This window comes from Heloderma suspectum, chromosome 1 (assembly GCF_057233095.1).
Source record: "Heloderma suspectum isolate Gila_16-S chromosome 1, 16-S_ref, whole genome shotgun sequence".
In the NCBI taxonomy this organism is placed as follows: domain Eukaryota; kingdom Metazoa; phylum Chordata; class Lepidosauria; order Squamata; family Helodermatidae; genus Heloderma; species Heloderma suspectum.
The window spans coordinates 35,018,448-35,041,954 of NC_139458.1; the positions used below are offsets into that span (position 1 = coordinate 35,018,448).

Genomic DNA, 23,507 nt, shown 5'->3' on the forward strand with positions numbered 1-23,507 from the left:
ATTAAGAGCAAGAGTGTATTAGGTGCTTACAGAGCACAAATGATACATTTTGTGATCTGAGAGCTTACAATCTGAGTAAGCTTCAGAGCTGGGGGTGATCTCCACGGCAACAGGTTTAGTTCGTTCTCCACTTTACTGCGCTTTTTACTGGAGTCGAATCTGCTCTGTCTGGAGATACACAGGGCTTGAAAACCCAAATTATCCCAAAGCTAGCCTGGGGCTCTCAGCAGGTCACACGGCAGCTTGCTGCGAATTGTTTGGATGGTTACTGGGTAGTCTCATCCACATCATTTAGAGAGCCTGTTCCCTCCTTCCCACTCTCACCTGGTTCCTCCCCTTCTGCTTTCTCTGGCCAGTGTGTGTTAGCGCCCCCATCCTCCCCATCCTATGTCTGACCCTACCCACCCAATTTTAAAAATTTATTTTCCCTCTAAAACCGCAATTCCACAATAGTGACAGGACTAAATGTGCAGACCCAGTGATTTCATTTTACTTGGGGTGCTGGAACCATCAGGTGGAGTAGTCCTTTCCGGGGGGACTTTGCCCATTCCCTCTTGTTTCCCCAATTGAAGTAGTTTTTCCCATTCCCATTGAGGAAATCTCCAGGAGCATATCAGCGACCCCTCACATTACCGCAGTAGTGGGGACACTCAACCACTTTAGGTAGCTTGCTTTCAATCTTTAACAGATCCCCCCACTTCTGTGCATGTTTACTCCAAAGTAATAAATAAATCTCGCTCCCCTGCAGTGAAAAGGTTAAAGGCTAATTTTAGTAAGTCGCCCTAAAGCTCTCTTTCGCTTCTCTGATGCTCTCTTAGATCGCTTTGCAATGTTGTGCTTCTTTAATGTTCTGTACTTTCCCTGTTGTTATGTAAAGTCCCTTCTCTGCTTTATCGCTTTATTGCAGTAACAATCTTTCCTTCTCACTGTGAGCAGGGAGAAGAAGGAAGGGAGGGCGGTTGGAAGCAGTAGGCAAAGGTGCACACATGGAGAAAAATAGGGTGGGGAGCAATAACTCTGCAGAAGATGGCTGGGATGCGGCAAAATTGGGGTGAGGGGGAGCTCTCAGGAGCTTTCAGATGCTGCACTGGAGGACTGAGGATTTTACAGTAGTTTCTTCAGGGAAATCTGCACACACAGGGAGAATTAGTTGCTCTCCATTGATAATGTAGTAGCAGAAGGGAGCCTGTGAGCAAGGGGAAAGAGAAAGGGAGCAGCAACCTCTCACTTTACGGCAGTAGTGGGGACACTCAGTCACTTTAGGTAGGCTGCTTTCTGTACAAATCCCTTGGGACCCTCTTTCCTTAAGCACTCCCACACACAGAAAATGAGAGGCTTCAGTCTCACGCCTTTAATTAATTATTCACAGGTTTATTACAGATGCGAATCCTCAAAGACTTTCTGGCTACAAAGGAATGCCTTCAAGGGATTCAAATGGGATCACCGAAAGTTGCCTGCAGTTTGAAAAGGAGGCTATCTGGCTAGTCTAACTTAGGGAACCTCTCACATATTGCTAACCAGTTCGACCGGCTGAGCTCCGCCTGAAGTTTCCCTCTTAGCTCTGCGCTGCCGCCTTGCGTCTCTTAGGTCACAGTCCTCAAGCCCCTCCTCCTCCTGCTCACTGCTCCTCACAGAGGGGGCTAAGGAGGAAGCTTCATGCCCAGCCATCTGAGAATTGGTAACCTGAGAAGCACGCCTACCCATATCTGAACTGGCTTGTGAAAATGCCTCCCGCAGTTCTGGCTGCTCCTCTTCTGAACCTGAGCTGCTAACTATCTCCCTGCGCTCAGAATCAATCCTGACACTTTCAGTCTTAAACATAGCCCCCTCTTCTGTGCATGTTTACTCAGAAGTAAGACATAAATCTCGCTCCCCTGCAGTGAAAGGGTTAAAGGATAACTTTAGTAACTCACCCTGAAGTGCTCTTTCACTTCTCCATTGGTCTCTTAAATTGCTATTGTGGTGTTGTGCTTCTTTGATGTCTTGTAGTTTCTCTGTTATGTAAAATCACGTCTCCACTTTATTGCTTTATTGCAGTAACTTCTCATTGTGAGCAGGGAGAAGGAAAAGGGGGGGGTTGGAAGCAATAGGTAAAAGTGCATACATGGGGAAAAATGGGTTGGAAAACAAGCCTCGCTCATTGGTCTCCCCATTTTGTTTTACCCATGCCCCACTTGTAAATACCTCCATATAACCCCAGGCGGCTGTGGTTGGTGAAACTGGAGCACTTACTTTAGGGTCACAATGCAGAGGCAATGTGCTATTTCGACATTGCGCTTTTACACAGTATCGATTTAAGAGGGTGGTTTTCTTTTAAGGTAGAGGCTGCCAAGCAGAGCGCACCTATACTTTTGGGGGGATGGCTGCCAGAGGTTAGTGGTAGGCAAGGCAAAGTCAATACCATGTGGTAGCTCAGAACTCCTGAACAGCCAGCTGCAAAATGGTGGCAACATCGGGGAAACACAGAGAGGGGGAACATTGGGGGAACATCCCTTGACCAGGGTCGGTTAGGTCACGGCCAGGTGAAAGACACACCCCTGGACAGGGCTATCATGCCAAAGTAAATGCGGAGGGTACACACTGCAACAGAAGTGCAGACAAGCCGAATTAAGGAAAATTATCAGACTAAAAGTAGTCTCAGAAAAGCTGTTCTTTCCGCAAAAATCTTCAGGATGGCTGCGGGATGGGCATGACATCATGTGTCCCAAATGACTTCCAAACGCAGCCAACTCGTAGCAAATTCCATGTGGAGACCCCGCCTGGTGATGTGAAGACATGGAGGTCACTCAGGCAAGGAGGGGTGAGCAGACCGTACAGCTCAATCTGTGCCCAGTGAGTTGCTCAAACTGAGGAGCCTGGCCAAAATCAGCATTCTGGAATAACGTGTACAATTCTGGTCACCTCATCTCAAAAAGGATATCACAGAGCTAGAAAAGGTGCAGAAAAGTAGGGTTGGCGGAGAATTTCTCCCCGAAACTTCGGGGGGCCGAGTGCCAACGTGTTCGGCCCCCCGAACAAGTTTCGGGGAGAAATCCTCCGCCGCCCCCCGCACCCCCCCCGGGACGGGACTTACCTTCGCCGAATGTCCCTCCCGGCGGCGGGTCTGGCCGGCGGTTCAGCGGGTGTTCGAGCGGGGCGGGAGCGTCAGCCGGTCTTTCGACCGGCTGCCGCCGCCGCCATTGCAATGAAAGAAAAAAAAAACGCCCCCTGATAGGCTACGTGACGATTCATGTAGCCTATCACGGCTAGATTTGCAAAGTCAGCTGTGATAGGCTACGTCAATCGTCATGTAGCCTATCACGGGTGACTTTAAAAAAAAAAAAAAAAGTGTGTACGGATAATGGCGGCCCCCATAGGGAGCCGCCATTCCCGTTCCTTATTTGGTTGCTGTAGTCTATGTAAAGATTTACGTAGACTACAGCGACTAAATAAGGAACGCGAATGGCGGCTCCCTATGGGGGCCGCCATTAGCGTACGCGCTTTTTTTTTTTTTAAGTCACCCGTGATAGGCTACGTGACGATTGATGTAGCCTATCACGGCTGACTTTGCAGATCTAGCCGTGATAGGCTACGTGAATCGTCACGTAGCCTATCAGGGGGCGTTTTTTTGTGTTTTTTTAAACTTTCGCGTTCGCGGCCGGGCAAGGCGGGAAGCCTCCTTCCCGGCCGGGGTGAGGTGGGAAGCCTCCCCCCCGGCCTGAATTTCGGCCAGGCCGAGGCGGGAAGCCTCCCCCCCCGGCCTGAACTTCGCGGGGGGACCAGCGAAGCGCCTCCCCCCCACCGCGAACGTCCTTCGAGGACAGGTAAGTGACTTTCGTCCACCCCTACAGAAAAGAGAAAACAGATGACCAAGGAGAACCTTTTATGATGTCTTTATTAATTAGTTCGGTAAACAGGTTTGCTTAAGTTTACTGGCCTTTGCAGCTTTGTTTGAGCAGATTCATGAAAGTGTTATATTTATTTTATTCATTAACAGCACAGTCCTAAACATATCTACTCAGAAGTAAGTCCTATTGAACTCAATGATGCTTACTCCGAAGTAAGTGGTTATAGGATTGCAGCCTAAGGGTGCAATCCTATGCATGTTTAGACAGAAAAAAGTCCTACAACTCCCAACATTCCCATCCATCATTGCCCTACAAGTATTTTTAAGCCACCCATCATCCTAAGATACCAGGGCACTAATAAAAAAACAAAAGTACCAAAATGTGCTACAGATATAATATAATCAAACCATAGAACAACATTACAAGTAAAAAAAGAACAGAGGTGTAAAAAGCAGAGAAAACCAAGCTCAAAGCAAAATAGCACTTCAAAAGCCTGGGCAAATAAGTAATTTTTTACCTGGCACTGAAATTCTAGCAGCATTGGGTGCCAGTCAGGTTTCAGTGCTGTATGCAGGCTGTCTTCATATCTGAAGACAGCATACAGCACAGGGGGTTCCCTGTGCATACAGCACAGGGGGTTCCCCATCTGGCTTGCCAAATGTCTTCCTCAGCTCCCATCCCCTTTCCCCTGTCCCAGCAGTGAGTGAGGGGAAATGGCTTATCTCTGATCTGCGCCAGAAATTACCCAACTTCAACCAATGTTGTTTACTTGGCAACAGTGTCTCTGTGTCAGCTGTCTGTTACACTGGTTTGATAATAGCCAGTCCCTATCATAAAAAATTCTTTTCTATCTATAATTCTGTTTCCCATGTTCATTCTTCCTCTGCTTCCATATATATTGTCTATTCACATGTGTTCTTCCTCTGGCCTCTTTTCAGCTGCCCCTCACCCACTAACGAACTTCTTCCCCCTTGCTCTTCACCAGCACTCTAAGGCCCTCTTTTCATTTGCCCCATATTCAATATGGGGATAGATAGCTACCATTCATCTATCCTATACACAATTTGTGAACTCCTTCTCTGAGCATGGATCCATAGGTAGCCAAAATGGCACCATTCATGCCCAAAGGCTTGAAGGAATTTCAAATTTTGTAGCAGTACAAAGTACCTTCAGGAAAAAAATTAAGGGGAAGCACCCCAAAACAACCAATGAAGTCTGATCATAGTCAGTGCCCACAGATTGCTCACTGACCGTTTGGGGACAAAAAACGGGGGGGGGGAGTATCCTAAAAGAAGGCATGGTTGCTTGCAATTCTCCACTGCAACATTTTGTTGCTGGTCTCATTTGTCATGGCTTTTAGCCATTGATAGATGTATGCTGTATTCATATGAGCAGTTTATTTTAACACACTGTTACACTGCCAGTCAATTTTGTTTTACGGATGTCATTTTCTTGCAGTATTACTTCTACGGACAGTGTCCATGGGTATCATAGTTTTTTTGTTTTTTCAACATTCCTTGGCATGGCATTCTCCAACAAACAGTGAAGTTTTTGCTGCTCTTGTGAAATGCTACAACTAATATTCTTTGCTTTGCTTGAATGGTTTATTCCTCTTATACAAATTTCATGATTTGAAGGTATAAACACGTTCCAGGACTCTGAATAATGGATATGCAGAGAGATGCAACCGTCAAGAAATGAATGGATGTTTCTCTATAAGGCTGAGGACAGATGTAACATTTTAAGAGCAGTGGAAACAGTATGCAAGCGCCCTCAATTGCATTCAGTATTTTGTTGGCCTTCCAAAAGGCCTGGAACTAAACCATTAATGACTCCATTCAAATGTACTGTCAAGGAGTTCACACATTAGTGGGAATTTAAACTGATCCCCATTTGGAGAAATCTACTAGCTGGCTTTTTTCCTTCCTATTATTGATTTATCCAAGCATCCTAGAGAATGATAGCAACACATATGGAACAAGACATGTGGGATCAAACCAAAGGCCCATCTAATGCAGCATTCTGTAACTGCAATGGCCTACCAGACGCCTGTGGTCATCTTACAAACAGACCATAAAGTTAACAGCCTTCCCATGGTTAGGCCTAGATCCTCCACAAATTAGTCCTCTTTTAAAGCAGCAGTTCTTTTTTTTTTTTAACCTCACCTGCCTGTTTAATCTCTAATGTTCAGTGAAAAAGAAAAAGTAACTTGTCTTACTATAAAATCCTGTAAAATATAATAGAAGCCACCACAGAACAGATTCTTTATTTTAAAAGATTGTTTTTAACTCTTTGCCTCTGTTCAGAGTCTATTAATGTATTGCATTCTCACACACAAGAATTTCCCTATCCTAAAAAAGAAGACCCCTCTCACTATGGATACTGTGAGATGGATGACTGATTCTGTTTTCCTTAATATCACACCAATAAGCTATGCTTTCCTTCCCTAGTGAGGCATTTCCTTCTCCCCACATTTAGAACATACTATGTATTCATGTCTTGTACAAGGTAACTAGCCATCCACCTCAAAAAGGGTGGAACATTTCCATGTAGAGATGTGCATGCCTACATGTATCATGTACCTATTGACGTGTTCCATATGTGCTAGAAAATGCACATGTGTGACTCATTCCGATGCCCTACTGTCTGCAGAATCTACACTCTGGGCCTGTATGTAAGCTGGACCTTTTCATGTGGCATGTCTATGTTTCATCATGTATATATATATTTGTCATTTTGCATAATGTTTATGAATTTTATTTGGTGTTTTTAGTGTTTGTTGTTAATAGTGTCTTGAAGTGGGAGGAGGGAGATGGGATACTAAAGGTGTTATAAATAAATATAATAAACAAGGGGAACCGGGGGGGGGGGGACTCCAAGTAGGAGGGCTACCCTTTTGTAGAGCTGACTAGGGGTGCACGAAACCCACTTACCTGGTCTCGCAGCTTTTCGCGGTGGGGGGGAGGCGCTTCACTGCTCTCCCCCCGAAGTTCAGGCCGGGGGGGGGAGGCTTCCCGCCTCGCCTGGCCGAAATTCAGGCCGGGGAGGAGGCTTCCCGCCTCGCCCGGCCGAAATTCAGGCCGGGGAGGAGGCGCCTCGCCTCGCCTCGCCCGGCCACGAAATTAAAAGTTTTTTTTAAAAAAACCGCCCCCGTGATAGGCTACGTGACGATTAACGTAGCCTATCACGGCTAGATCTGCAAAGTCAGCCATGATAGGCTACGTAAATCGTCACGTAGCCTATCACGGGTGACTTAAAAAAAAAAAAAGCACGTACGCAAATGGCGGCCCCCATAGGGAGCCGCCATTCGTGTTCCTTATTTGGTCGCTGTAGTCTACGTAATCTTTACGTAGACTACAGCGACCAAATAAGGAACGGGAATGGCGGCTCCCTATGGGGGCTGCCATTATCCGTACGTGCTTTTTTTTTTTTTTAAGTCACCCGTGATAGGCTACGTGACGATTTACGTAGCCTATCACGGCTGACTTTGCAAATCTAGCTGTGATAGGCTACGTTAATCGTCACGTAGCCTATCACAGGGGCGGGTTTTTTTTTTTTAGTTTTATTGGAATGGCGGTGGCAGCAGCCGGTCGAAAGATCGGCTGCCGCCCCCGCCCCTGATGAAGACCCGACGAACCGCTGCCGGGACCCGCCGCCGGGAGGGACATTCGGCAAAGGTAAGTCCCGTCCCGGGGGGGGGTGCGGGGGGTGGGGGGGCGGAGAATTTCTCCCCGAAACTTGTTCGGGGGGCCGAACACGTTGGTGCTCGGCCCCCCGAAGTTTCGGGGAGAAATTCTCTGCCAACCCTAGAGCTGACGCAAGAAGAGTACTAGGCAACTACCTTCCTACCTCAGCAAAATGCAGTTTAAAATATATCTAGGCTTACATGCTTTGATGCTAAATTTCAGATACTTGTAGCTAATCCACATTCCTTCCCAGCTGACCCAAGTTCATAACTAAATGCTTTCAATTGGCTCATGCTAAAGGAGTGGTGGCAAGTGAAGTACTAATATCTTGTTACAGAATATGCCCATATTTTTGTGATGTCCCAACATATTTCAGTCAGGCTTGCCTTTAATTTTGAAAATATATGATTGAGCGGAAAAGGTAGACAGAGAGCGCAGCAACAAGGGGAAACACTTTTTTAAAAAAATGACAAGTTGTTTTTGTTTTTCATACCCACTATGAAAACTTATATTTCTGTATTGAATAAAAGGGGCTACAAGTGGGACCTGCAACAAAAAGTTGCAGAGTATCATCTCCTCCTATCAGCAGTGCTTGTTAGGGTGGAAACTGAGTTGACAGAACCCCAGAGCAGTTCTGATTCCGAGGAGGATCAGCAATCCGTGGGAGAGGAGCCAGCTCATCCCTCACATGCACAGCAGCTGGCAGAGATTCCTCCTGCCGGCATTCCTGAGATAGATAGTGACCCGGGCAGTGAGAGATTGCGGGAGGGGGGCTTGCTAGACGCTCGACGCAGACGCAGGGAGCGACGAGCGATGGAGGGCGCGGAAAGGAGGCGTAGCGCCCGTTTGGCGCACAAGCAACGGCCGCCTCCCGTGGACCCAAGGGAAAGAGGGAGGATCTCTCCCTAGCCCATAAGTTCAGGGTCCTCAAGTGATTCTCCTTCGAACAGGGACCAACTGCCTACCCGGAGCATAGGCTACTCCACTGTTCATTGCTTAGTCGCTGGTGATTAGCATCTGAAAGAGTCATTAAGTTGTAAAAGGATTAATGCCTTGAAAAGAATCCTTTCGTCTGTGTCTTGAGTTGGCTATTGGAGTGTACTGAAAGAGGCCGCTAGGGCGCTCCTGACAGTGCTCTTGTTCAGGATTCTGGCCAGCTGGCCTCCAGAATATTCCATCCCCTCTGTCTTTTCCCCATTTTTCTTTTCCAACAGTCAAGATTCCCTCGCTACTGAGCATCCTCAGTTCTCACTGGGCTGTTTGGGGTGTTCCTTCTTTAGGTGTTGTTTTATTATTTTTAATGTACTCCTTCAAACCTTGGGATTCCCCCAAACATACTGATACTTCCCTCTTGTTTCTTAGTGGCCCCATTTTGGCTCCATTTCTGTTGGCACTTATCAGCTATGTTGTTATTAAAAGGAGTGATAATGACCTGCTTACCAACTCCATATTTTATTATTTAAAATGTGACACTGATATCTATGATGATAATGTGATTGCAATGTGCATTGATAGCCTACTTCTTTGATCCCATTCACATGAATGGACTGTCCCATTAAAACATCGCAAAAAAATGTGGCAGCTCTACTTTGCTGCCTTCTTTCTCTGCAATCATTTTCCACCAGAAGCTGTGGTGGTTGTAAATTGGCGGCCTTAAGTGGAATAGAGTGCTACCTTCAAGGCCCCCAACATGTCCTCCTGCTTTCCCTTCCCACCCCTCCATTTTTCTGGGTTGGTAGCTGTCAGCCACCATGTGGCCCAACTATGGCTCTCTACACACCTTGTCCCACTAAGCCACACCTTCCTGGAAATTCTATCAAGAAGTCCTCTGCTGTTTCTGAGTTTGTTATTCTTCAAAGTAGTAAATTCTGGTCTTTGTATGCGTGCCTACTTCTAGCATCCTTTTGGGAATGTTTTGTTTAATGTATTATTGGGGCTGGGGTGAAATGGTTAGGGGACATGAGAGTTTCCGCTGTGAATTTGGAAAGTACAGAGATTTGCAATGTCATTACATTAGTTGTTTCTCTTGAATGGGGTGGCCTGTGCTGTTCATGAGTACTGAGTATTGCATGGGATAGTACTTGATGGTCCCCAATCCATGTGCAAGCATTGTTTAATATGGTATGAAAACTGGCATCAACAGGGTTTAACATAGGAAAAATTAATAAAAGTTACATTACTTTTGCAATAAGTCATTTAGCCTTTATTGGCTTATAATGGTGTATGAAGTAGGTTCCCTGAACTCCTTTACAGAGGGCAGTCCTCTATTTTTGAAGTTCAGGGTTTGGATCCAGCATTGTGATACCTCAAGCAGAGGCTAACACTTGCAGAATGAGACTTCCATGGCCTCTCTCCTCCCCCTTGCAGCCCCCCTCCCTCGCACACTCTCCAAATCTCCTTTGGAAGGTAGTCTCCAACTCCTCGTCCAGTTTGAAGAGAGAAACCCATAAGAAGGGAGAACAGGGGCCTTGAAGTTGCCCATCAACAGCACTTGGTCACAGTCTCCCCACTGTGGTGAGATGTCTTGTACTTCTGTTTAAATTATAGTAATCATTTCTAAATTTGGGTGAATACAAGTGTAACTCTGTGCACTGTAGCCCTCTGATGGAATGTCTAGAGTTCAACCGTTTTTGACCCTGAGGGGCTATGTCAGGAGGGAGAGGTCCTAAGGAAACTATAAGGAGAGAAAAGGAGGAAGGGATTGTAAAGGAAGGTTCTGCAAAAACTATAAAGATGCAAAGAACAGAGATTTGGTTCACACGCAATGCCGACCCACAGTATGGGTTGAGTATGGGTTGTTGTTGAATCATGGGTTCTGTTGTTACATGCAAACCCTGCACTATGGTTTAACTATGGGTTTTTAACCACGAATAACCCTGGAAGAGAACCCATGGATTGTTGTTGGGTTGTGAACTCTGGGTTGTTCGTAGGGTCCTTCAACTCCAGGGACCACTGCTAGTTACCAGTCAGCAGCGGCCCCACTACCAACTGCCGGTAACTGAATCCTTGTACCTCTGGAGAGTGCACAGCTTGAGACAGGTCTGAAGACATAACCTACATCTGTGGGCCATATCACTGTTGGGCTCTCTTACTTTTATAGTTTAGAGTCTTACTTTGATTTTTTTATTCTTTTGAATGTTTGCTTTCCTTGTTCACTGTTTTTTCCCTTCCCTGTTAAATAAATCCAAGTTCTTGGTTTTTTATATCTAAGTTGTTCATCATTTCCCTCCCACCCTTCTTCAGGGAACAGGGGCCTGTTGGGCTGGCAGCACTCCACACTAGTTTGGGGTCGACATTGTTCACCCTCACCCACTACTGTATTAACCCAGGTTCTATGGTTTCCCCCACCCCACAGGGTTGCTGGTAGGGAAAGTGGGGTTACACATATAAATCGGCGTAAGCGAATTGTATGAAAATCTGTGTCATCTTTTTTTCTCTTTTGGGGGGTGATGCCTTTTTTTGCCAGTGTGCAAGTGGTCAGCCTACCCCGAACTCCATAGAAGTTATGCTGAATGTGCATAGGCAAGCCCAGTGGGCAAGATCCAGCTCTTCCTTGAACGTGCTCATTCTACAAAAAAGGAATGTGCACGAGACGGCTTTGTACGTTCAACGTAATGTCAGTGTAAATATAATTTCATGTTATTCTGAATTATACTATTGATTATCATTATTTAGGCAGAATTTGATATTTGGCTTCACTTTACCCCAGTTTCTTCTTTAAGCAAGATTAGAACAACAAAGTGGTGTACTTAAAGTTGCTGCTGCTGCTGACATCTGCTATTCTTGTTACATTGTCTATGTGTATATTTTAAATTGAAATAGTTTTAATCTTGCTTTATTGTTCACTAATATATTACTAGCCACTCTAATTTCTACATTAAAGGAAATTCTGCAGCTGTACCAGGGCATTTTGTTTCCGTTCCCTCCGCGCAATTTGGGTGTGGTCTTTTCACAAGGCAGAAGTGAAAACGCCATTTTCCTGGGCTGTCCTGGGCAGGCTGGGCTTTCCATTGTTTGTAATGGAACAGTGCCATCTAGTGGCTGCCAAAAACCTGTTTTTGTTTTTTGTTTACTTCCAGCTTATTTCAGGGGGTGGGGGAGGGACAGGAGACGTCCTGGAGGTTGGCGACATCATGTAATGGACACTCATACTTCCATGAGTGGCCATTCGTGAGTGCACAATAAATGCCTCATATAGACATGGCTGAAGAATTCCAAGGACCCATATATGTATACATTTTAAACTGAAATAAAATAAAAATATTGCTAACATTGGCCATGCTGGCTGGGGATTTTGCTGGAGTGTATGGTCATGATGCAATACTCAAGACTAGAGATTGCAGCCATGATGGGGTAGCTTTAGAGTTAATTCCCTTATAAAGATAAACATTTGTGTAGGCCATCACCCTTTTGTCAGCAGTGTGCCTTTATTTTCATGGTAGTAGCACTGTGTATGCAAAGTAAATATCAATGAGACATAATCAGCCTAATACTCTGCAAATAGGCAGCCCTGTGAAGGGTTGCCTGTAGTAAGATGCCAGGTGGTGGAGCATATGCTTTGCATGCAAAAGGGCTGAGATTTTAATCCATGGCATCTCAAGTTAAAAGGATCTCAGTAGCAGCAGGGCTGGGAAAGACCTCAGCCAGAGACAATGAAGAGCTGCTGCCAGTTGGTGTCGGCCAGGGGTCCCCAACCTTTTTGGAGCCATGAGCACATTTGGGAATTTGAAAAACTGCTGTGGGCCCCCCCACAAAGTAGCTTCCAGGGAGGATGTGGCTAGTGATACAATGGCTGTCATGGGGGCTTGGCTAGTCAAATGACGTTGTGGGGGAGGGGGAGAATTAGTGAGCCTAAAGCCTGGAAGGGAGGGGGAAATAGCAAGGCAAAGGGGTAGAGGGGAGAGAAAGCACAAGACTAGAAGGTAGAAGGGGGGGGAGAAACAGCAAGGTAAAGGGGAGAGCAGGTGAGAAAAAGCAAGGCTAGGGGCTTGGAAGGGTCAGAAAGAAGGAGGTTAAGGATGGGGAAAGGAGAGAAATAGTGAGGACGGGTTGGGTGGAGAGAAATAGCAAGGCTATCGTCGGTTGTCCTGTAAAAGAAGCCATAGTGGGTTGTCATGTTATCTGAGCCCAGACCGCTTCCTGCAGGGTGGCTTGTTTTTCACCAGCAAGCCATCCTGGCAACCCATGGCTTGTTCTAGGGGTTGTTTTACCTACAATGGGTTGGCATGTCATCCGAATCTGACAGAGCCAACCCATCATGGGCTGTGGTCATTGGGTACAGAGCCGCTCAGCAAGAGCAGCAAAAAAACCCTGCCGCTCTTCCTGAGCTGCCTCAATCCTCCCTCGCCAGTGACAGCCCCTTCAGCAATGCCCAAATGGCACTTTGAAGGGGCTGTCACTCATTTGCCAACCGCCTTTATTTTTCAGCCAATGAAATTTGTGCAAATGGGGCATTGCTGTAAAAGAGAACAAAAGAAACAATACATCTCACCATAGTGGGAAAGACTTTGACCAGGTGACTTGTGTACTTGCTCAGTCTGCTGTACAGATGCTGCTAACTGTTGATAGGCAATTCCGGGCACTTGCTTTCCCTACTTATAGCTCTTTATCTTGAAACCCTGCTTAGACTGGACAGCCCTTCAAACAGAGGATGCCTTCAAATAGAAGATTGTTCTCTGTAAAGTTGAACACCTGGCCATCCAGTCATATCCTTGAATGTTTGAAGGCACTCCCCTTTCTTTCCCGTGTTAAGGTGTTTAGCACTGCAAACTCTGGTGTACACTCTGCAAATAGGCTCACTGCATAAAGTGTGAATTTTCCCAGAGTGTTTTCTAGGAAGAAATGAAAAGGGAGGGAAACCACCAATACCAGAGGCGGGGCATGGGGGAAGAGGCGGAGGCTCAAATGTACACAAAAATTTAAATTCAGCCAAACACATTCAAAGACATTCTTCGCTTAGTGAGATGTACAACCACTGTGTCTAACACCAAGCTCTGTGACCAAATGAACCCATCTTCTGACAGATAAAAATGCTTGTGAATAATGAGCCCAGATAAAAATAAAACCCTAAAACTAACAGCTCTGAATATTCTTTCTTAAATATGGTAAACTACAGTTAACCGCTGGATACCTGAACTCTGTAGAATAGTGATGTTTCCAAAATTATTTGGAGTCTAGTATTTGGTCAGAAATTTCCTTTAAAAATAAATAAAAATAATGTCCTTTCTAGGAGATGTTTCTGCAGTGAAATCACATGCTTTCTCTGAGTTCTTTTCTCTCAAGATAATTTCATTTGATAAGAAGGAGTGCTTAACAATACTACATTCCTAAAGTACAGACCAAAGCCAAATGAAAACTACTGCTGTGTTGGGTCATTGTTATTTTTCCAGGGAGAGCCAGCTAGATTGGGAACCATCCAACACCCACTCTCTCAACACCTGGGCAAATGTTTGTGTCCAAAACCACCACTTCAACTGTTATATAGCATGTGCTTATCTTTTCCATTGTGACACATGCATAAAAATTAAGACACAGTATAGGAAACTTTCTTCATATAGAAGTTCTTCATATAGAAGTTAGGGTACAAGCAAACACTAAATGCACATGGTTTAGCTTAGAGGAAATAATTTTAAGGGGAAACATAATGATTATAATGTATCTGAAAGGCTGACCATATGAAGGAGCATACACTTAGCACCTGCAAACAAATAAAAATTGAATCCAGTTGTGATTTAGACTGCGTTTCTGGGGGAAATCTTCCCAGTGGTAAGAATGGCTTCACAACAGCACAAGTTGTCAAGGGAAGATTTCAATGTTTGAGGATTTTTATTAGAGACCAGATCAGGATGCATCCAGACCAACAGGGATATTTGTGTGTGATTTCTGAAAGGAGGAGATTCAATCTGCTCTGTATCCCATGTTCAGTCTCCTCTTATTCCTGTTCAGGGTTTCATTTCTAGGGTCCCCCATACAAAAGCTTGTGTGATCCTATAAGGCCTGGTTTTAAAGTGATGCTAGATGAGCAAAAGGAAACTTACCCTTGTGGAGGTTATATATTAAAATTGGGTCACCAGTTCTTATGCGAATAGTGTTAGCATGCCAGGATGACATGCAGCCAGGTCATGGATTTATGATATGCTAGTGCTGCACTTAGTTAATCCTTATATAAAAGATATTAAAGGTGGAAAGCAGCAGATAATTGTTAAGCACAATTCCATATATATATGGAGAATATATATATATATAGAGAGAGAGAGAGAGAGTCAGTGATGTTCACAGCAATAGGACTTGGCAGCAAATTAGCAATTTGCACAAAACTAAGCAGTTTATTCCCATATTTATATAATATACTGTGCAATTGAATAAGGAATTTGTGTTGTGCAAATGATGTTTGCACAATGCCCTCTGGTCCATTTGCTCTTGCTTGCAATTTTCCAAGGAATAAAAAGGTGCCAAAGAATGTCCTTGGAGCGCTTATATGTATTTTTTTTTCCTTGAGTATTAAGGTCCAATGTAGCCAGTTATCTATGGTTCACTGGAATGGTTGTGTCTGCACTTTTCCTGTTACATGTTTGATTTCACCTTTCTTCTTCTTGCTCTCTGTGACTCACACACATGCGCCTGCACAGAGTGGTCATTCAGAACATTCTAGAGCTGAGCAGATTTTTAAGCAGAAGTCTTGCCCATCACTCTATGTGCGCTGCGGGCATGGCTCCCACTTGCCTCCCAATTCCTTTCTGTCTGCTGCAACAACTGCCAGCATTTGGAACTTTCTCCATGTCTCACTGCCTTTTTCACTACAAATTGCAACAGTTCCCCCTGCCCTTCTTTTGCTCTTTTTTCCTTTCTTTCTATTTTCTCTGACTTTTCCTCCTTTTTTGTCTTTGCCCCTCGGGGCACATGGCCTCCAAAGCCTTCAAAAAGTGCGAAGATACCACTAACTGATAGCCACTCTTACTGTCTCTTGTGCCTGGGAGAGGCACACAGAGTGGAGTCTTGTGCCCACTGCCAGGACTTTATTAAGCAGGCTGGACAGAAGGAACAGTATGGTTTGTCTCCATGCCCTTTCATAGGAGCAAGCCCTCAAGGCGGCAGATCCAGGATGCCCTTAACCAGCCTCTTCACACTGCCTCATCCTTCATCTGCACCAAGCTGGGACTGACACTGTCTCTCCTGCTCGCCACAGCATCCCCACTGATGGAAGGGATTGCAGGGCAATCGTCCCTGGTTTTGGGTGTACCAGTCCTTTCTCTGGCATCGGCTTCAGCCTTGCAGTCAGACCAACCATCGACTATGGCAGTTCAGCCCAGCCACGAGACTTCAATACCAACAGTTGAGACCAAGAAGATCAAATCTACCAAGTCCCAAAACAAATGCCCTAGTAATTCCCAGGTACCGAGACCAAAGAACAAAAAGAAGATACAAAATCAAATCTGATGATGAACCAAAGGCTACATCTGGACTGAAGCATTCAGCCCCAGTACCGATGGTTTTGCCACCACCTTGTCTTTGGTCCCCAACACCAGTTTTGGAGAAACTACAGCTCTCCTGGGATTGTAATTACTCTGACGATATCCAGTGGATATGGTTGGTGTCAGAGGGTGAGTCCAGGGGATGAGTCTCTCCAGGATCTTACCAGCCCACCCCTTGGGACTGCTCTCCAGTACCATCCCTCTGTAAGTCTCATTTGTGCAGGGACAAATCTCCTCCATACCCAGAAACTTCACAGCATCAGCTTCCTCAGAAAGCTTTCTCCATCATACCATGGGATGACTACCAGTGCCCATCTTACACCAGGTCTCCTCCCTTCTACTATAAGGACTGATCACCACCACAATAGCATAACTTGCCCTTGATGGCATCATGATTACAGGGAAAGAGATGTTCTGCATTACTACCCCCAGCCATGCACCCCTGACCCACACTATGTCAAAACCTCTCGACAGACAATTGTCACAAACAGCCACAGTGCCTAACTAGACTAGCTTACTGCTTGCACTACATCTGCCTCTTCTGGCTAACTTCTTCCAAGATGTGATTCTTCCGAAAATTCCAAATTGCAACACCAACATCCACCACATTGCAACCATTAACAGTTGTCCCACTGGTTACTCCAACATCACCTGTTACCAGCCCGGACCCACCGACTAAGCCACGCTCCAAGGATCACTCCTCGAGACATCAAGATTACTGCTCCTATTCATCTTCACCCTTGTCTGTGTGTCTGAGGTGGCCTCCACCTCTTCCCCAGATGCTGCTATAGGGGATAAGAACCCCCTTTCTCCCTTGGATGATGTCAGACCTTATGCAGAGCAGGTACTGCGAATGGTAGAATCTTTGGGACTAGAGATCAAGGCTCCCCTGGTTCCTGTCACAGATCTGGTGTTCAACAGGGTGCAGCTGAACCTAGCTCCCCCTGTCACTAATCCCATGTTCCCCACACTTTTGCACATCATTAAACAATCATGGATGAAGCCTTCCACCATACCTCCTACATCCAGAAAGATAGAGAACTTACACAGAGTCCAGGAAGAAGACTGTTCCTTCCTCTTTAAACATCCTGCATCTAATTCTATACTTGTGAAAACATCCCAGTCCAAGACTAGACAAAAAACCCATTCCGCTCCCATAAACTCAGAAGGGGAAAAGTTCAATGGGACATAGAATCCATTCCACCAGGGCCCTAGCATTCCATGTAGCAAATGATGAGGTTCGCATGACAGTCTACCAGCAGTTTCTATGGGAAAAAATGGAGACCTTCTTTGACCAACCTAGAAGAACCTGGCGATGATATTTCAAGCCAAAGCACACACAATGGCGGGCCAATAAATCAATATGATGTCACACCTGGCTTAGAACAGCAGAGCTTACCAGGAGGCTTACGAGGGTGGAAGACCTCCCGTTTGACAGAGAAGGACTCTTCATTACATCCACAGATGAGACTTTGGACCACATCCACAAGATGTAAACATATGCCTGCAAGATGGGAATGGGATCCTGTATTGCCCCTGCAGTAGGCTTCGAACTCTTAATTTAGAGGTGCCAAGATAGTGATAAATCAGATCCAGGTTTACTTACAAGGAGATACTTTATTGAGTACAATCAGCACACAAGTGTACCCAATGGTTGGATCAGACAGCTTCTCTGAACCCAGAGCCATGGGGTAAAATGGATTTTATACTATACATGTTAGCAGTGAGGCAGCATGACAACAGCAAGCATTAATTCGCATTCGTCTACAACTTTCCCATCATAGACTAGCAGTGCTTGTTCAGAAGAAAAACAACCAGAGACTTTCTCAGCACAGACACCTGCAGCTAGGGATGTCAGAGAATTCCGCCACGGATCTTGGGGAGGCCGAATGCCAGCGCATTCGGCCCCCCTGAAATCAGTGGCGGAACAGTCTGCCCCCCCCGCCCCCTCTGGGACGAGACTTACCTGGGGCGGATTTTCCTGGCGGCGGTGGCTCTGGTGGTGGTGCAGTGGCGGTAGCGGCCGGTCTTCCGACCGGCTGCCACCACCGCCATTTCCAGTTTTTTTTTTAAAAAAAAGACGTGATAGGCTATGTAAAGATTTACATAGCCTGTCACGGCTGACTTAAAACAACAACAACAATGCACCACGGCCGCCGCCATTTGCATTCCTTATTTTGGCACGTCTTAGTCTATGTCAAGATTTACGTAGACTAAGACGGCGAAAATAAAGGGAACACAAATAGCGTAGTGTCCACATTTGCGTCCGCATTTGCGTATGCGCGGTTTTTTTTCCCCACTCAGCTGTGATAGGCTACGTAAACATTTACGTAGCCTATCACGGCTGACTGCAGGGACGCAAATGGAATCCCTGCGGAGCACAGCCGGCCGGCCAGGATTCCGGGGGGGGGGAGGAACGGAGCGCCTCCCCCCCAGCCAGGATTCCGGGGGGAGGAACGGAGCGCCTCCCCCCCCATCAACATAATCTGCGAAAGGTAAGTGACTTTCGTACATCCCTACCTGCAGCTTTAAGGCAAAACAAGCTTCACTTCCCATGCGCATCCTGATAAGACCCTCTAGCTCATTAGTATGGAATGTGCTTGAGGCTGCACTATTGGCCTTTGACTCATCCTGGTAAATCAAGAGGCTTGTTAGGGAAAACAGCAGCCTTCTGTACCAAAGTCAGAGAGCATTATGGGGCATCTAAGCCCCTCTAAAATTACTAATAGCCTTGGTTCAGGCCTCACACTTACAGATCCCAGTCATCCTCTACCTCTACAAATCACCGTCACCCATATTGGCAACACCAACAGTCAGTAAGGCACCAGTCAACTCAGTCTTGACCAGACCTTCTAGACAAGTGTTATATAACTCCTTTCAACCAAGACAACAACCATTTCAGAATAAACCCTACCAACCTGCATGGGGCAAATACCCGAACCTGTCCAAACATCATCTTTGATTCATACAGAGGGGATTGACTATTTCCCCTATTCTTCTCCAACAGACCCTTCCTGCCTGTGCAGCAATCCATCATGACCAATACCTAGGTACTTTCAATCATTACACAGGGTTATGTCATCAAATTTGAAGAGCGCACACACATACACAGGAATCTTTCATACTACCCACCCTACCCATGCACTCCAGGCAGAAATCAACAAGCTTTTGTACAAGGGTGCAATAAAAAGGATCACCTCTGCTCAAAAGCTTACTGTTTTTTCCCTCCAGGTACTTCACTGCCCCCTAGAAAGATGAGGGTTCTTCAGCCTATACTTGATCTTCGAGACATCAGTTGTTACATCTGACCACTGAAATTCTGAATTACTACACTCTCCTCCATTTTTCCCTTAACTGTGCTGCAGAGATTGGTTCACCTTTCATATTATCATCCATCCTACCTCATGCCACTTTCTCAGGTTTGCCCTCAGCAAGAAATTCTTCCAGTTCAAAGTCCTCCCATTTGATCTGGCCACAGGACCAAGAGTCTTTACAAAGTTCATGGCAGTAGTAGCAGCACACTTGCAACTACAAGGAACAGTTGTCTTCCCATACACAGACAACTGGCTCTTTGTCACTTCTTTGTTCCGCGGTCTCTGGGCCAACATCACCTTTAAAGCCCTAAACACAGTAGAGCTTGGATACTAAAGGGACTGTCTGTCTTGTTATGAACCTGTGCAGCTATTAAAATCTGCAGGAGGGGCCCTTCTGTGGATACTGTCACTTGCAGAGGCCCCGCTTGACAGGTGAAGGCTTTCTGCTGTGTCACTTCCAGACTGTGGAGTGCAGTTCCCTTGGTGCTATGATTGGTTCCTACTCTCTCTTCTTTTAGAAAAGATGTCAAGACACATCTTTCAAATGTGACGTTTTAAATTGTTTTAATGATCGTTTTAGTGTTGGTTTTAATGTTCACTCCCTCCAACCACGGGGACTAAAAAACGGGGTGGAAACTCCATGGGTTTTTCCACTCCATTTGGATTTGGGGGAAAAACTGGCTGGGTGGGATGGATTAGACTCCCCTACCCCTGTGTGGTGTTCCCAATCCAGATTGGGGGCTGTGCACTAACACTAACGTAAACAAAATGGTGAGGATCAGTTTCATGCTATGTATTCAACACAGTGTATATTTTAGCCTGCAGAGGAGTGATTTTCAGCAGGAAACTGCAGAAGGGAAAGGGTTAACCTCCCCCCCCACACACACACACACATTGCAGTCCTTATCTGGATCAGGGCCTCCACAGCTGTCTTTGCTTTTAAGGAGTCATAGGGAATCCCAAGCATGGGATTCAAAGATGCATTTAAACTTTACATTTTAAAGTCTTTTTTGACCCTGCGTATAAGATTGTAATCTATGGCTGCTGTATACTTACTAAAGACTCAAGCTTCAATCCTCTCAACACTTACCTGGTAGTACACAGCACTGAGCACAGTGACGATTGTTTGTAAACATGCGCTATCAGTCTCATTTAACTCCAGGGGACTTCTAAGAAACATGCTTCGTTAGCATCATGCTGAAAGTATGTTTAGGACTACAGCCCTAGTGCCCTGGAGATCAGCCTAATGAAATGTCTGATTGGAGAAGTGTTTTTTTTTATTATTATTACTGGCTACAAATTCCCAGTTGGTATGAGTTCAGAAATGTTATTTACCAGGAAAGCAACCAGTAGATGTAACATGATATCAAAGAAACTGGAAACAACCTCTGTCATTGAGTCAGCGCTATAAGAGACAGAGAGCATCTGTTGGGTGGACATATTTCTCCTGAACTGCCAATGATTTTGATCTACTCAGTACCTTGGCATAGGGAGTACAATACTGAATTATCTCCAGTGCCTCAGAGGCTGTGGTTAAAGCAGCTCCAAATGTATTTTGGCATTCCTCTTGATTTCTTTCTCAGATGCATCTTGTATATGCTTGATCCTAGGAACGAGACTCTACAATTAAAACAAACACTGCTTTGTGTCTGAATAATCATGTAATGCTTGATTATTCTCTGTATTGCAGATGTCGATGAATGTGCATCCGAATCGCATCAGTGCAACCCCACCCAAATCTGCATCAACACTGAAGGAGGATACACTTGCTCCTGCACTGATGGATACTGGCTTTTAGAGGGCCAATGCTTAGGTACGTTATACTGTGGGGTGAAGTTTGCGGTGCAGCTCGGGGGGGTGGGATGAGCACCTAGAGAGCAGCAGGTGATGTGGCCATCAGGGCAGCAGCAGCAAACTCCATTTTATTCCTGCAGTCATGATGGTGTTAAGACTTAAGTGAGTTTAAAATGCAAAACTGCATGTGCTCTGAGTATTTTTTTTTTAATTAGGTTTGGCAAACAGAGTTATTGTTGTCCTAACACATAAGAAGTGTAGAAGCAGTTGTAAAGCATAGAATGGCATTTGGGATGGGGGAAGAGAAATGTTAGTTGTGTGCTTCACAACTGAAGTAATACACATGGTCATCTAAAGGAGAGTCCCGTTTAGTCCAGGGTCCAAAATTACCCATCTGCACACTGGGTGAAGTACATTTTTTTGAAACTGTTGTTGGTTATTTCTACATGATGGTTTGGGGGCGGGGAGGGGGGGACTTGTGGCTGGACCACCAGTTTTCTATCAAAGGGGAATGAGGAGAGTACTACTAAAAGGGATGCGGTGGAGGAAGTTTCTGTTTGAGGCTGCAGCTGGTAAAAGTATCTGAACAAAGAAGGATTCCATTCATGGTCCTTCTTGATAATTGCCTGAGAACCATTATGCTCAGGAGTTCCTCCAAAGGGTAGAATCCAATAGGGGCTGTGCCTATGCAGGCAGCTCCGCCAGGCCCCGGTTCACGTATGCCCAGCTCCGCTAGCCCAGGTACGCACGCGGCCATGATAAAGCACTTCCAGGGCAAACCCCAACACCAGTGAAAATTCTTGTTTCTGAAAGGTGCACAACCTGCCCCTTCCAGGAACGCCCCTGGAAGCGTTATATCGTGGCCGCACACAGACTTTGGATACTACTCAAAATGTTTTGTTTTGCTTTTCTTCCATTCTACTGGTAATTTATTATTATTAAAGGCAGACCTACATATTGCTGAGGTTGGTATAAATGAGGTTATCCCATTTTCTCCTCTTAACTAGGGCTGAGTGAGGGCAGGAAACATTTGGCTTCATAATGCTGTCACATAAAATTTTCATAATAATTACTACTACTACTATTTATTAAATTTCTTAGATGCCTTGTTTTTTTTAAAGAAGACTCAAGGACTTACAACAAAATTAAAATGTTGTTAAGTCCTGTTATGACATTTTGACATACAAAAATGTCAAACAGCTAAAAACAATTATCAGTGAAATAACAGGACCTCATAAAAAACTAAAAAAAACACCATAATTGACAACCATAAACAATTCAACTGATGCATTAAGAAGCCCATCATATGCCATCAAACACCTTGGAATAGAAGCAAGTCTTAACCTGGCACTGAAAAGATAACAATGTTGGTGCCAGGCAGACCTTGCTGGCAGAGCATTCCACAACTGGAGAGCCACCACCAAAAAGGCTCTCTCCCTTGTTGCCATCCTGAACCTCCCTTAGAGGAGTGCCTCTGATGTTGTTCATAGTATATGGGTAGGTTCGTATTGGGAGAGATGCTGTATACATAGCCAAATAATCATATCATGGCATGTGCTCCAATTGGCTGGGATCACTGAACCCAAAAATACCAAAAATACTACCAAAAATATGATTTTTAAACTGTTCCGCTACATGAGAACTTCTTGTGATCATTTAAGGTTTCTCAAAAGCACCTGATGTCATGTTTTAAAAAATCAGTCAGCTGACATGCTATGCAAGTGAGGATTATGCATCCATCCACCCCCACCCCAGTGCTTCTCAATTATGTATTGTCCCCCCACAGTGACACTTTTGGAGGTATTCAGTGGAGACTGGGGGGTGTCTCCACAGTCGATTTACTGTGAACTGGCTCCGTTTCAAGGTTGTTCAGGGCACATGACATTGTGGCCATCCTGCAGCCATCCTGGAGCTTTTTGTGGAAAAAACAGATTTCCTGAGACTACTTTAAGTCCAATTCTTTTCCTTAAGTTGGGTTCTCTGCAGTATAGTTGTTGTGTACCCCAACCACTGCATTTACCTCAGGTATGCTAACCCTGCCCAGGGGTGTGCCTTTCACCATGACCCCAGTCAAGGGGTGTTTTCCTGTCCCTGTGTTTCCTACCCCGTGTTTTCCAGCACAAACCAATTAGTGTCTACTCAGAAGTAACTCCCATTGTGGTCGGTAAGGCTTGTCCCCTGAATGCACACTTCAGGATTTACAGAGATCCCCCTCAATCGAAACAGCACATTTTAAAGCACTATTTCCCTAAAGGCTATAAAGTGCTATCTCGAAGCTGCGATTCTCTGTTGTTTGGTTTATTCCCATTTGAAAGTAACTAATTTGCACCTTCAATCGTGTGCAGCATCAGGTTAGAAAGAGGTCTGCTTTCCCGTCCCTGTGTTTCCCGTCCCTGTGTTTCCCACCACAAACAT

The 23,507-nt window shown here is 45.3% G+C and overlaps 1 protein-coding gene across 2 annotated transcripts in view; it reads left to right on the top strand.

The window, feature by feature from the left end:
• FBLN5 (fibulin 5) overlaps positions 1-23,507 on the top strand; it is a 111,961-nt gene that overhangs the window by 45,801 nt on the left and 42,653 nt on the right. For both annotated transcript variants that reach the window (XM_084840603.1, XM_084840611.1), the window contains exon 5: positions 20,989-21,111. In XM_084840603.1, coding sequence (XP_084696729.1) covers positions 20,989-21,111 — 123 coding nt within the window. The remainder of the gene's footprint in view (positions 1-20,988; positions 21,112-23,507) is intronic.